This window comes from Ambystoma mexicanum, chromosome 14, assembly GCF_040938575.1.
Source record: "Ambystoma mexicanum isolate Mex_15411 chromosome 14, UKY_AmexF1_1, whole genome shotgun sequence".
Lineage (NCBI taxonomy): Eukaryota > Metazoa > Chordata > Amphibia > Caudata > Ambystomatidae > Ambystoma > Ambystoma mexicanum.
The window spans coordinates 14083666-14098175 of NC_090940.1; the positions used below are offsets into that span (position 1 = coordinate 14083666).

At 54.2% G+C, this 14510-nt stretch overlaps 1 protein-coding gene across 2 annotated transcripts in view; it reads left to right on the top strand.

Annotated features, from left to right (window-relative positions):
* The first annotated feature begins 303 nt into the window (after positions 1-303).
* Positions 304-14510, top strand: part of FOXA1 (forkhead box A1) — a 121736-nt gene continuing 107529 nt past the window's right edge. Inside the window, exon 1 of one of the 2 annotated variants that reach the window (XM_069638412.1) lies at positions 304-564. In XM_069638412.1, coding sequence (XP_069494513.1) covers positions 490-564 — 75 coding nt within the window. In that variant the 5' untranslated portion in view covers positions 304-489. Of the gene's footprint in view, positions 565-2310; positions 2557-14510 lie in introns of those variants that run through there. The other variant, XM_069638411.1, reaches the window with a different exon arrangement.

A 14510-nucleotide genomic window follows, 5' to 3' on the forward strand; every position in this document is an offset into this window, starting at 1 on the left:
TGTAGAGTAGGGCGGTGAAGTGTATTTTGGTGCAGTTCGGTGTAGTTTAGCAGCAATCTCTGAGGCGAGGGTCTCCCCCAGAAGTGATGGAGAGAAGACCTTGGGAAGAGAGGGGGGTGGACGTGGGGTTGCAGAGGAGTGTTGGCGGGGTGGGGGGGATGCAGGAGAGCGTTGTAGAGGGGTGGGGGCCGAGGGCGGATAGGGAAGGAGAGAGGGGAGGAGTGAGGCGAGGGAGGGAGGAAGGGAGGGGAGGGGGAAGGCTCCACGGCAGCTCGCGCAGTCTCGCCCCAGTCTGCACCTCACCCTCCTCAGGTGCAGAGTGAGCAGCAGGGGGGCAGCGCGCCACGCGACTCCTGCTTCGGGTCTCCTACTTTGGGGTCTTTGTGCTGGTTTGGAAGTGGGGGCGCGGTCACCCCTGCCCATACGCCGCCTGTTCGTCCCGCGTTGCCCCTGTCCGGGCTGAATGCCTGCCGCTGGCCCCCCGCTGCCATGATGTTGGGGGCGGTGAAAATGGAAGGACAGGAGACCCCCGATTGGAGCAGCTACTACTCGGACCCTCAGGAGGTGAGCAAACTGTGCGGGAGGGGGGGTTGGAATCTTTCTCTAACTTCGTGGCAGAGGCCGCGACTGCTGGTGCCCTCTGTCCCTGCGGGCGCAGGGGGTCTCCTGTCCTGGGGGTCCCTGCAGGTGGGGAAGATCTTTTGCCGCTGATGTCTTCCTCTGGGGGGGTTGAGGGGGGGAGGGGGTCGACTAATGTTCATTTTCGGAATCTTTGTTAATTGAAACAGGAGCAAAAGTTATGCGTCTCCTGCCCTGCGGGTGGTGCCTGGGGCTGGGGAGGGCCCCTGCCCTGCGGGTGGTGCCTGTGGGTGGGTAGGGGCCCCTGCCCTGCGGGTGGTGCCTGTGGCTGGGTAGGGGCCCCTGTCCGCGGGTGGTGCCTGGGGCTGGGGAGGGGCCCTGTCCTGCGGGTGGTGCCTGGGGCTGGGGAGGGGCCCCTGTCCTGCGGGTGGTGCCTGGGGCTGGGGAGGGGCCCCTGCCCTGCGGGTGGTGCCTGTGGCTGGGTAGGGGCCCCTGTCCGCGGGTGGTGCCTGGGGCTGGGGAGGGGCCCTGTCCTGCGGGTGGTGCCTGGGGCTGGGGAGGGGCCCCTGTCCTGCGGGTGGTGCCTGGGGCTGGGGAGGGGCCCCTGCCCTGCGGGTGGTGCCTGGGGCTGGCGAGGGCCCCTGCCCTGCGGGTGGTGCCTGTGGCTGGGTAGGGGCCCCTGCCCTGCGGGTGGTGCCTGGGGCTGGGGAGAGGGCCTTGTCCTGCGGGTGGTGCCTGGGGCTGGGGAGGGGCCCCTGTCCTGCGGTGGTGCCTGGGGCTGGGGAGGGGCCCCTGCCCTGCGGGTGGTGCCTGGGGCTGGGGAGGGCCCCTGCCCTGCGGGTGGTGCCTGGGGCTGGGTAGGGGCCCCTGCCCCGCGGGTGGTGCCTGTGGCTGGGTAGGGGCCCCTGTCCGCGGGTGGTGCCTGGGGCTGGGGAGGGACCCTGCCCCGCAGGTGGTGCCTGGGGCTGGGGAGAGGGCCCTGTCCTGCGGGTGGTGCCTGGGGCTGGGGAGGGGCCCCTGCCCTGCGGGTGGTGCCTGGGGCTGGGGAGGGGCCCCTGTCCTGCGGGTGGTGCCTGGGGCTGGGGAGGGGGTCTCCTGTCCTGCAGGTGGTGCCTGGGGCTGGAGAGGGGCCCCTGCCCTGCGGGTGGTGCCTGGAGCTGGGGAGGGGGTCCCCTGTCCTGCGGGTGGTGCCTGGGGCTGGGGAGGGGGTCCCCTGTCCTGCAGGTGGTGCCTGGGGCTGGGGGGGTCCCTTGTCCTGCGGGTGGTGCCTGGAGCTGGGAAGGGTCCCTTGTCCTGCGGGTGGTGCCTGGGGCTGGACCATTTGATCTCGGGCTGGGGGGTTGTTTCGGGGCAGCTGGCGCCTGGGGAGTCCGTGAAGGTGCAGTGGGGCCTGTGCGAAGCAATGGCGCTGCCCGCAGGTCCGCCGCGGCTCTGGCTGGTGCCACGGAAGTGCCTGTGGGCATTGCGGGGTCCGGCTGACTCCCTGCGGGTCCCTGGATGAGGGGGGCCCGGAGAGCTCCTGCGGGTTCCCTGAGCCGCAGCTGCTCGTGCACACCGAGGCCGCCAGGGGGCGCCCTCCGGCCGCCTCTCACCTGTGCACTGCCAGGTGTGCAGTCCGCAGGTATCCGGGATCCGAGGCGGGGCCTCTGCACGTGGAACTCGGCTGCAGCTGCCACAGTGACAGCGGTGACAGCGCTCAGGAGGGCGGCGGGGGCCCCCGGCACACCCTCCCGCAGGGGGGGGCGGCTGTACACACGGCTACTGCCACCCCCTCATCTCTCAGACCCGTCTCCTAAACCCCCCTCATTTCTATCAGACTTCCGCAAACTTGTCCACAGAGTAGGCGAGTGCAACAGCTGTGGACTGCGCTTGCGGCTGCACGCGTCAAGGCGCTATCCCCCGGACTCCCCGCGGAGGCTCCAGACCTTTGTTGAATGGCCTGGCGATTCTACGGTGCCTGCTCTGGGGAGGCGGTAGGTCGGTATCTGGATCGCGGGGGGGGGGGGTTAGGGTGGTCCTCTGGGGTCCCTAACTTCTACAGGGAGCCGAGAGCACTATAGGGGCCACTGCCTCTGCCCCATGTGCTTCGCTCATATGAGGATACAGGCCATACCTCTGGGCCTGTGTCGGGGGAGGGGGTACACCCCGACCCACCCTCTTGTTAGTGCACCCAGGGCCCCCTGACTTAAGTCTGGGCTCTTGGGTGAGGTGCCCCCAGTGCCCCGAGCCCACACGGGCTGTCGCAGAGGCCAGTCCTAGCTCGCAGGAGGACAGGCCTGTCTTTGTGCGTCCAGAGAACTTCAGCGGGGGGTCAAAGGGGAGCCTGGTGCTGGGACAGCCCTGGGGTCCCCGACATAATGTGAATTTTGTAGTTCTTGATCTAGCTGTGAGAATGCTCGACTCTTCTGGGTGCGGGAGGGGCGGCGGCTCCGCCTTTCATCAACCGGATAAGTGCTGTCCTGGCACACTGCGCTGTGGCACTTTGATATACAGCCGTGTGCATTGGCACACGCCGGGCACTTTCACACAGTATCCGCCATCGTGTTGTCGTGTTGGGGTGGGGGCGGGGGGGGGGTATACACAGGGTTCTGGCACTCAATCTGTCAGGGGGCGGGTGTTCACACCGGACTTTAGGCCGCCCAGAGCCCGCGGCCTCCACACCCTCACTGAAGAGTGAGTGGTCAGCCAGTGCTTGGTCTCTCACAGACTTTCCCAAACTCTCCCAGAGTGCCTTTCAGCCAACACCGAAAAAAAGCTCCCCAAACTAACTGCACCAGCGCCCCGGCTCTTCTACTCTTTGGCAATGTCCACGGGTATTGGACAGGAAGCTGCAGGAGCGGCGGTGCGGGTGGGGTGGGGGAGCGGTGGGGGCTGTTGTCATGGCTACGGGGCCCTCGTTAGGGAAGTAGAGCACCTGAGTAGGAGTGAACCGTGGGGGCTCTTTCTGGGGGTGCCCCTCTAGGCTCCAAAGTAGAGTTTGTGGTTTGCCGGGGGCACTGTGTCTGTTTGAGGGGTACAGTAGCTTTTTGCACTCGTCGGGTGAGCTTTCTGAAAGTGTCCTGTGTACACGAGGGAGGGGTGGAGGGGGGCTTACCGGTCTTTTTAAGGGGTCTTCTCTGGGAACTGCTAACCCTCCTGTGCGTTGTTTTTAACTTGTATGAATGAATGTGTGCACAGCGCAATGCACCCAGAAGCTTCCAGAGGAAATCCCAATGCAGAGATTGCCCCCACCCCCGGGGGCTGGGCGGCCTCTCTGCGGGGTGTCTGTAAATATATCAACATTTATAGGAGCGGCTTCTCTTCGCTCTTCCTAGTGCTAGCGATTTAAGCCGCCCTTCTAAAGCGCCCAGAGCTGAATCTGTGGATTCTTAGCGCCCAGAAGGGCCACAGTCAGCATAATATTATCAGTGATATTAAAACACGTGTAGTCTTATAATTATCACCACCTGATAATAACACAACATTTAATAACAAATAGCTAAATATTAAATCGTTCGGCGCTATCGTTACATCTCTCCCAGTCGCTGCTCTTGGGGCGGTTCATGTTATCTTTATTTTAGAATATTAATTATTTTAAATTTAAAAAAAATCCCCGGCAGCTGAGCCCTCCCTCGCGATTTCTTTACACGGAAGCGGTCCCGGGTCCTCTCCGAACCGGTGCAAAAATGCGCCTTCCTCTGTGCAGGCGGGAGGTATCATGAAGGCGCTATTTCTAGTCCTTATTTTGCCAGAAAAGGAGGAGGGGAAATGGCCCCCCATCTGCATGTATTTCTTCCGAAGGAAAGTCGAGTTCCCTGCGTGCTGCTCGGATGGCGCGTGTTTCCCTGCCCGCGTGTGCGCTTCCTCAGGGTTCCGCTGCAAAACCGGCCGGAATTGCCGCCTCTTTCACGCAATACCTCGGTATTGGCGATATCAGCGCTCTGGGGTTCCGCCCCGCTATACCTCGCTGGCCGGCACGCCTCCCATGCCAGTGTCCTGCACGCGCAGCAAGGGCGTGCAGAAAGACACGCACGCGCGTGAGTGGGGCACACGCGCGAGGTGGGTGCGCGGTCTCCCGGGATGTTTCGCGTTGTTTTTCCTTCCCAGATGGGGTCGCATATAGGGGCGTTCCTTGCCACCCCCCGAGCGCCCTATGAACGCATAGGAGCACCCACGGGCACGCTATATGCCCCCTGTCACGTGGCCCATTGCTTTGCTAATAATAACATGTTCTCGGAACCCCCCGCAAAGTGCTGAAATAATACCCGTTATCAGAATTACACGTAACCGCGCGGATTTCGCTTAGAAGGGTGAAGGGCTGAGTCGGCCCGTGTCAGCGCTGAACAGCTTAGAAATTACCCATAAACTATCTCAAGGGGTCAAAGGTGGCAAATCGTGCTCTTGGCGACCTGCATTGCTGACACGAATATACGCCATGTTCTGCGTCGTTCCTCTAAAGCTAATACCCGCTTCTAAGCGCTGCAGTGATCATAACAATATGAATAATGATGGGTATATAAGATATCGCCAGGAGGATATCCATTTAATACAGGAAGAGGCGAAGGAGCTCTGGGGTGACTTGGCGAGGTGGGGGCGCTCCACCCGGGGAATACACGCACCGCAATATATCATTCATTCAGGATCGGGTTCACGCAGCTTCTCGCGCGCTGCCGGAAAATACTCCAAGCACATTAATAAATGGCATCGAACACATGTTTTCATTTTGTGCTTTAAAAAGTGATAATATGCGGATTCTGGCTCCAGAAGTGCGGGAGGGAAACGCTCTGCCATAGACAGCCCCTTCTCCATTGATGGCTGCACAGTGAGGCGGAGAGCTACCCTGCAAGCCAGGCATGTCAGCAGCCGGCCACAGCTTTCATTAATTCCTGCAGTGGCAGCTGCAATTCTGCCCCGCGCGGACAAAGGCAGCAGACATTGTGACGTCACAACTAAAGCGCAATAACTGATTACAGCACAATTGTGATGTTGTTTTTTTATTACAGGTCGCTTGCGATGTTGCAACTAAATTGCACTAAGATTGTATCCTGTTGTTAAAATGTGCAGCGTTTTAAGAAAGGCACTATATAAACATAATAATTACAAACACAATTCCAATGACGGCAAGGCGTTTACACTGGTATACCAATCAGAGGGATACTTCGCCCCGACCCCCCCCCCTAACGCTGTCTGCTGCTATTACCCTACTCAATGGTACACTTTTCATATAGGCCGGAATGGTGAAATGCTGAGTCTCCACTGCGGCACTTTTCGATGTACCTGTGGGAGATGCAACTCTGCACTGCCACTGCTAAACCCGCCGAGTTATCTCGGTGACCGGGCCTGGGCCAGACCACAGCAAGTGTGCACTGTCGGAACCGTCCACAGACAGCTCCTCCTTTCATCACGTGGAGAGGGCGGAAACAGTGACGGCTGAAGTCTCCCGCAGATTCGCCCCATCTGTTATATTTTGAGTTTTCGATATAGCGTCCAAGGGCAGATTATTCCTGCTTTTCGGCGCTGTCCAGACCGATCTTGTTTTTACCCAATGCATTGATATTTTATTAATTGTGTTATAATGTATGAGCTGCCCCACCGATATTTAAACCTACGGGGGTGTAGGGAGCAGTGCCAGTCCCCAGCGAGTGTGGGGAAGTGTGTTAATACAGTGGGGAGGGGGGAGTCGAACCCCCGGGACCGGGCCAGGCCATATGGAAGTGTCTCTAATGTCGCCTGGCCTTTGAGTCACACACCAATCGCTGCAGCAGGTGCATTGACCCTCTGTCCTGTATCGACAGAGGTACCTATCTCCAAGGCGACCCCTAAAGTTTCTTTGTCTCCCCTCCTCCTGACGGCGGACAGGGAACTATAAATGACCAAAAATCGGGAATTTATATGCACGGGACCCTGCCTGACCACGTGACTCTCCCTGGGTGGTGTGTGTGGGGGGATATATCTGTGCCTATCTCCTCCTTGGATCCCCGACTTTTTGGGGGAAAACACAACACGATGCAAAGGCGCATTCTAGAAAAAGAACGCTTCAACACCCCAAATCCCCGACCCCTACTAAGGGCCTGATTTACACAAATGTTTCACCATGGGCAATACCCATCGAAAACAGTTCAGTAAACCAGGCCCTTCGCGTATCTGGGAGAAGACACGCGCAGAATTCCGTGTAGATATGGCGCGGATAGGCCGCGTATATTCACTCCTGCGGACTGAGAGCAAAGGACCTCAGTATTTCTTGTTTTTTTACGGAACCAGAAGAGGCGCATTGTAAACACACACAGCACGTGCCGCTCCGCCTCGCACGCACGCACACGCACTTCGAGTCCTAGTTGCTTTATTCGAGAGGTTTTTCTGAATTGGCGCCGTTTTGCGCCCCCTCTCCATCTTCCAAGCCTGACTTACGGAAGAGTTTTCCAACGGGAAATCCCCATTGCAAACCGGGAGCCGAGCCTGCAGCTCCAGGGAGGCTCGGCGTGGGGGGCTTCTAATATGCGTGCACCCCGCAAAGGGTGGCAGTGCCGCCTCCCTCGCTGGCCCCGGCTATCCCGCGGGTTTTAAGGGTTCCGGGTGCCGGATATGCGCCTGGGGTACTGCTGAGAATACTCGTGTGTTCTGGACACTCCTGGCAATCACCACCGCAGGCCTGTCACCTCACCACGTACCCCACGAATGGGTGCAGTAACCCCCGCCTATACACCCGCAGGAAGTGGAGGCGACAGCCGCGCGTTCCCGGGTATTTAGTGGGGGTGAGTATCCCCGCTCTGTGCACTCCTGCGGTGTTCTTACTGCTAATATCGGGCATGTGTGGGGATTGCTGGGTATTTCTGCGGGTATTATTACTGAGAATACTCGCGCATGGTGCTGCTAATATCGGGGGTATTTCCCGGGTATTGCTGATCATACCGCCGTGCAGTGGGGGCGGCCCTAGAGTGGAGGGGTTCTCGCTACTCTTGTGTTTAGACCCGGGGATCCCCGGGGTATGCGTGAGGATTTCTGCCGGTCTTGTGAGTATTCCATGAGTATTTATCACTGTCAATACCTGGGTATTTATGTGTAGGCTTTCGTGGTGCTCAGAACTGCCACTCATTGGTGCAGGTCTGCAATGGTTTCTCAGCACTGGCCATCGGGCGTTTAGCTGGTAACCCTGTAGCATTTATTACCTGTAATACCACGGTATCCATGGGTATTCATCTGCTTTGCAATGCTTTGTTATTAGGCGTTTCCTCGGTAATTCTGTAGTATTTGTTACTGATAATACCGAAGTATGTGTAGGTTATTCTGTGTTTATCAATGATAATTAATGGGTGTTTTGGGGGTAATTCTGTACTATTTGGTACTTAGGATAACCGGGTATTTATGCATATTGACGTGCGTATTAATGCTTATGATTGGGTGTTTTGTAGGTAACCTAGTATTTATTACTGGTATTGACTGGGTATTTTTAGGCAATCGTGTGCTCATACATGTTTATAAATGGATGTTTTAGGGGTCATTCTGTTGTATTTAGTACTTAATTACCGGGTATTTATGCACATTCACTTGCTTACTAATGCTTAGTCTTGGGTGTTTTGTAGCCCCCCCCCATCCAGTATTTATTACTGATATTGACTGGGTATTTTTAGGTAATCGTGTGCTTATAAATGATTCGCATTAGGTGTTTTGCGGATATCCCCGTACTATGTATTAAATGGGGGGTTCGCGTGCTTATCAATGCTTATTAGCGGGTGTCAGTGTGCGGGGTTCTGCGCGGTGTACCCCAATAGCCCAACATGCGTGTTTTTTGGGAGGTTCCAGCATGGCTTTATAACCTGTAATCGCCCGCCCAGCGCCTGGAGGCCCTTCGAATGGCATCGAGGCGCCCATCAGACAGTGCCTTAAGGTCAGGATAAATCACCATGCTGTTTGGATACATGGCGACCCGGTGCCCCGGCCCAGAGACACCCGGAGTAACGCTGATCATTACTCCGGGAGTAATGCAGACATTCAGGTCACCATGAGAAGAGGGGTCAAAGGTCCAAGCAGAGTCGCGCCCAGTGGCGCCTTGAACTGGCGCTGCGATGGACAGCGTCCAGGCGCCCCACGGGCGGCGCAGCAAAGCCTAGCCCCCCCAGTGCCCGCCGCGAGGCCCGGCCTTCCGCCTCGACACACGAATAAACCCGCAGCTGGCACTGGGGCACGAGGGAGCCCGGTGTCGTTGGCGCCCTTGGCTGGCGTGCTGGCCAGTGGGCCTGCATTTCTAGTCCTGATAGGAGCCCCCGGCTGCTGCATGCAACCCTCCCCTTCTCTGTGACCGTCGCCTACGTACCTCTTCTCTTGGGTGGGGGGGGGGGTGCATAGCCAGCGTGCACCTACACACCCCCAACGCATGCGTGTACCTGCTGCCAGCAGCGATACTAAGCACCGATAGAAGTCAGTCCATCGCGGGTCTTGGGGCACAGGCACCCCCGGCACCCCCCTTTATCGCCGTTCCAGTAAGCCCCCACCCCGGGCCTCGCCGACGGATACACACCAGACACGTGCGGGCAGGGGTTGGAGAGCAGCGCTGAGGGCGAGGGGGCACGGGGGGCACCAAGGAGGGTGAGCTGGAGCCTCTGCTCCTGAGCTGGGCGCGCTGCCAGGCTTTGCAGGTGTCTGCAGCCGAGTGAGGTAGAAGGGAACAGGGGCCTCGAAGCGCTATATGCGGCCGCTGCGCTCAGGCACAGGTGGGACACGCGTCTTCCGGGACCCCCGCGGGCGCACGGAAGACGCTAAAGTCACAATTCAAATAGAGACAATTATCTTCAAAGCAGTATATGCACATATGTTTCTCGTAAACGCAGATGAACGGAATGATTTGTTGTGAACATCAGAGACATTTTGTGTCAAATGTTCTCGAGCATTTTATAATGAATATCATATTTATATTAAACAATTGTTATTTTATCATTTTTACGTTCCACTGTATTTTATGTAATAAATTGCGCTTAAAATGTAAATTAACTAAATGCACAAGAATAATAGCGCATATCTCCGGCGATGCCAAGACACAGGGTCTACGGGGGTGGGCATCTGCTGGGGGACATGTGGCCCGAGGGTCGCGTCCAGTGCCCGACCTTACTTTGGGACTTGACAGGGTAACCAGGATGGGCTCTGGACCCTTTGCTAGGATGGCCAGGAGCGGCAGAGAAGCCGTAGATGCAGGGGGATCGGGGGAGCAGAGGTTTGCAAACCTTCAAAATAAGTGAAGAGCTGGCACAGAAGGCACCGCCCTTCTATTATTTGGGGAGACAATTCGCAGCTCCAGGAACTTGAGCTGCGCTTTAGCGCTCTACTGAGCTGTGCTTTAGCGCTGTACTGGGCTGTGCTTTAGCGCTGTACTGAGCTGTGCTTTAGCGCTGTACTGAGCTGTGCTTTAGCGCTGTACTGGGCTGTGCTTTAGCGCTGTACTGAGCTGTGCTTTAGCGCTGTACTGAGATGTGCTTTATTCACTGCTTAATTTGTACAACAATATGTGCCAGGACCCAAATATTTTCAATAAAATCTGGGACACATCGGCCAGGCACCTCCCGGGCCACTGGGGCCACCATCCACGGCTGTGCAATTTATAGATAGCAGTCGGCATAAAATAAGATACTAGTTTAATGCAAATGTTGGATTCTTTAAACAGGCCGTGGTTGTTAGCATTTTGCTCTGATTCAATAGACGGAAAGTGGAACATGTTGACCATCGATCCACCGAAACCCCAGTAAACATGCTCCCCTCCTTTACAGGAAAAGTCCTTCCTGCACTTCTGAACTTGCCTGTCAAACACTGCAGCAACATCTCTGTGTATACTTTGGCGCTCATGACAGACGCTCCACTCAGGAAGGGGCCTTTTCCCTGGTGTTACCCCTGTGTTGGTGCTGCTGGCCGGTGACTGTCCCCTTTGCTCCTGTGTTGGTGCTCCTGGCCAGTGAGTAGCTCCTTTACCCCTGTGTTGGTGCTGCTGGCCGGTGACTGTCCCCTTTGCCCCTGTGTTGGTGCTCCTGGCCGGTGACTGTCCCCTTTGCTCCTGTGTTGGTGCTGCTGGCCGGTGACTGTCCCCTTTGCCCCTGTGTTGGTGCTCCTGGCCGGTGACTGTCCCCTTTGCTCCTGTGTTGGTGCTGCTGGCCGGTGACTGTCCCCTTTGCCCCTCTGTTGGTGCGGCTGGCCGGTGACTGTCCCCTTTGCTCCTGTGTTGGTGCTGCTGGCCGGTGACTGTCCCCTTTGCCCCTGTGTTGGTGCTGCTGGCCGGTGACTGTCCCCTTTGCCCCTCTGTTGGTGCTGCTGGCTGGTGACTGTCCCCTTTGCCCCTGTGTTGGTGCTGCTGGCTGGTGACTGCTGGCTGGTGGCTGTCCCCTTTGCCCCTGTGTTGGTGCTGCTGGCTGGTGACTGCTGGCTGATGACTGTCCCCTTTGCCCCTGTGTTGGTGCTGCTGGCTGGTGACTGCTGGCTGGTGACTGTCCCCCCTGCCCCTGTGTTGGTGCTGCTGGCTGGTGACTGCTGGCTGGTGACTGTCCCCTTTGCCCCTGTGTTGGTGCTGCTGGCTGGTGACTGCTGGCTGGTGACTGTCCCCTTTGCCCCTGTGTTGGTGCTGCTGGCTGGTGACTGTCCCCTTTGCCCCTGTGTTGGTGCTGCTGGCTGGTGACTGCTGGCTGGTGACTGTCCCCTTTGCCCCTGTGTTGGTGCTGCTGGCCGGTGACTGCCCCCTTTGCCCCTGTGTTGGTGCTGCTGGCTGGTGACTGCTGGCTGGTGACTGTCCCCTTTTCCCCCGTGTTGGTGCTGCTGGCTGGTGACTGCTGGCTGGTGACTGTCCCCTTTGCCCCTGTGTTGGTGCTGCTGGCTGGTGAATGTCCTCTTCTTCTCAACCCACCCTGCAGTAGCAGACCAGCACCATTGTCATACAGGATTACTGGAGCACCCAGCATTGTCACCTTCCAACTCATTGTGATCCATGAAAGCTAGCAGTGTCCAACCCATCTGGGTCATTAGGTTCAGGAATAACAATGAACTAGCCCAGAATCAGCAGACCACGCCCAATGCGCACTGTGTCCCCTTGCTGTGCGACAACTACTGAATGAGAGTTAAAATAACAACGTTTCCAAAACACCACCTCATAATCAGACTGAGTCTTAGAAAATAAATACAGAGGCTCCGAAATAAGTGCCGGGGATGAGCCCTGGAGAACCTCCCCACAAATTAAGCACTGGCTTTATCACTATACGGATCTGAGCTTCATCACTGTGTGCATGGAGCTGCACTTAAGCACTGTATGGAACCGAGCTTTATCACTATACGGATCTGAGCTTTATCACTCTACCGAACTGAGATTTGTCCGAATAGAGATCGAATACAGAGGAAATTGGGGAGTTGGGGGCTACCTGATAACCTATTCACCATTCTTTTTATGTTTAAGTATTTTATTGAATCCATTATATAAGATTTGCATACCATTTTAAAACACCAAATGTAATATCACAAGGCCACACATGGCTATAGTATGGAATGTTCATTAACAGTTCATTGAGCAACAATAGCACCTTATGTAATTAGTATAATATTGTATTCTAATACATCAAATGCAGTTTTAATAATCGAATAGTTATATAGCATATTTGTAAGATAAAACATATGGACAAACAAGACGTAGAGGACTAACATGCACATAAAGGGGGGCAGGAAGGGGGGTAATATACTACAAGAGTAAGAACTAATAAGGCGTAATCATGTTCTCTAATCTTAACCGGGTATTTCCTTATTCAAGAATTCTAGGAAAGCTTGCCATTTTAACATGTTAGCCATTCTTATAGAGCGGCATCATAACTCGACTTTACGAGAGAGAATGAACAGGCAGAGTAACTTGTCTCGTGTAATTAACATCGAAAGACGAGTTCGAGAAGGTTACTTGATCGCCCCAATCCTTTTCATCTTGTATCTCTCAGACTTGCCCCAATGGTTGGAAGAGATAGGCTTGGTTAGTCCAACACTCCACACTGTGAAAATCAATAGGTTAGCATATGCAGACGATATTTTTGTATTAGACCAAACACAAATTGGACTGCAATGATTACTGAAAGCCCTTCCCGAAGATGCATTATGTACGATCTGAAAATAAATCAGAACAAATCTAAAATTGTCATATTTAAACACCGTAAGAAGAAATGGAGAAGAGTTGATTCCTATTACATTCCTAGTGTACGGAGCTGCGCTTTAGCACTGTATGGATCCGAGTTTTGTCACTATGCAGATTTAAGCTTTAGCGCTGTATGGAACAGAGCTTTAGCGCTGTACAAACTGACCTTTATCACTGTGTGTACGGAGCTGCGCTTTAGCACTGTATGCAACTGAGCTTTATCACTATACAAATCTTAGCTTTAGCACTGTACTAAACTGAGCTTTAGCGCTGTTCTGAACTGAGCTTTATTACTATACAGATCTGAGCTTAAGCGCTGTACTAACCTGAGCTTTATCACTGTGTGTACGGAGCTGCGCTTTAGCACTGTATGCAACTGAGCTTTATCACTATACAGATCTGAGCTTAAGCGCTGTATGGAACTGAGCTTTATCACTATGCAGATCTAAGCTTTAGCACTGTATGCAACTGAGCTTTATCACTATACAGATCTGAGCTTAAGCGCTGTACTAACTTGAGCTTTAGCGCTGTTCTGAACTGAGCTTTAGCACTATACAGAACTGAGATTTACTGCTGTACGGATCAGACCTTTATCCCTGTACGGAGCTGCACTTTAGCACTGTATGGAACTGAGCTTTATCGCTATATGGATCTGAGGTTTAGCACTGTACTCAGCAGAGCTTTAGCGCTGTATGCAACTGAGCTTTATCACTATACAGATCTGAGCTTTAGCGCTGTATGGAACTGAGCTTTATCACTATACAGATCTGAGCTTAACGCTGTATGGAACTGAGCTTTATCACTATACAGATCTGAGCTTTAGCGCTGTATGGAACTGAGCTTTATCACTATACAGATCTAAGCTTTAGCGCTGTATGGAACTGAGCTTTATCACTATACAGATCTGAGCTTTAGCGCTGTATGGAACTGAGCTTTATCACTATACAGATCTGAGCTTTAGCGCTGTATGGAACTGAGCTTTATCACTATACAGATCTAAGCTTTAGCGCTGTATGGAACGGAGCTTTATCACTATACAGATCTAAGCTTTAGCGCTGTATGGAACTGAGCTTTATCACTATACAGATCTAAGCTTTAGCGCTGTATGGAACTGAGCTTTATCACTATACAGATCTGAGCTTAACGCTGTATGGAACTGAGCTTTATCACTATACAGATCTGAGCTTTAGCGCTGTATGGAACTGAGCTTTATCACTATACAGATCTAAGCTTTAGCGCTGTATGGAACTGAGCTTTATCACTATACAGATCTAAGCTTTAGCGCTGTATGGAACTGAGCTTTATCACTATTCAGATCTGAGCTTGACGCTGTATGGAACTGAGCTTTATCACTATACAGATCTGAGCTTTAGCGCTGTATGGAACTGAGCTTTATCACTATACAGATCTAAGCTTTAGCGCTGTATGGAACTGAGCTTTATCACTATACAGATCTAAGCTTTAGCGCTGTATGGAACTGAGCTTTATCACTATACAGATCTGAGCTTTAGCGCTGTATGGAACTGAGCTTTATCACTATACAGATCTAAGCTTTAGCGCTGTATGGAACTGAGCTTTATCACTATACAGATCTAAGCTTTAGCGCTGTATGGAACTGAGCTTTATCACTATACAGATCTAAGCTTTAGCGCTGTATGGAACTGAGCTTTATCACTATACAGATCTGAGCTTAACGCTGTATGGAACTGAGCTTTATCACTATACAGATCTGAGCTTTAGCGCTGTATGGAACTGAGCTTTATCACTATACAGATCTGAGCTTTAGCGCTGTATGGAACTGAGCTTTATCGCTATA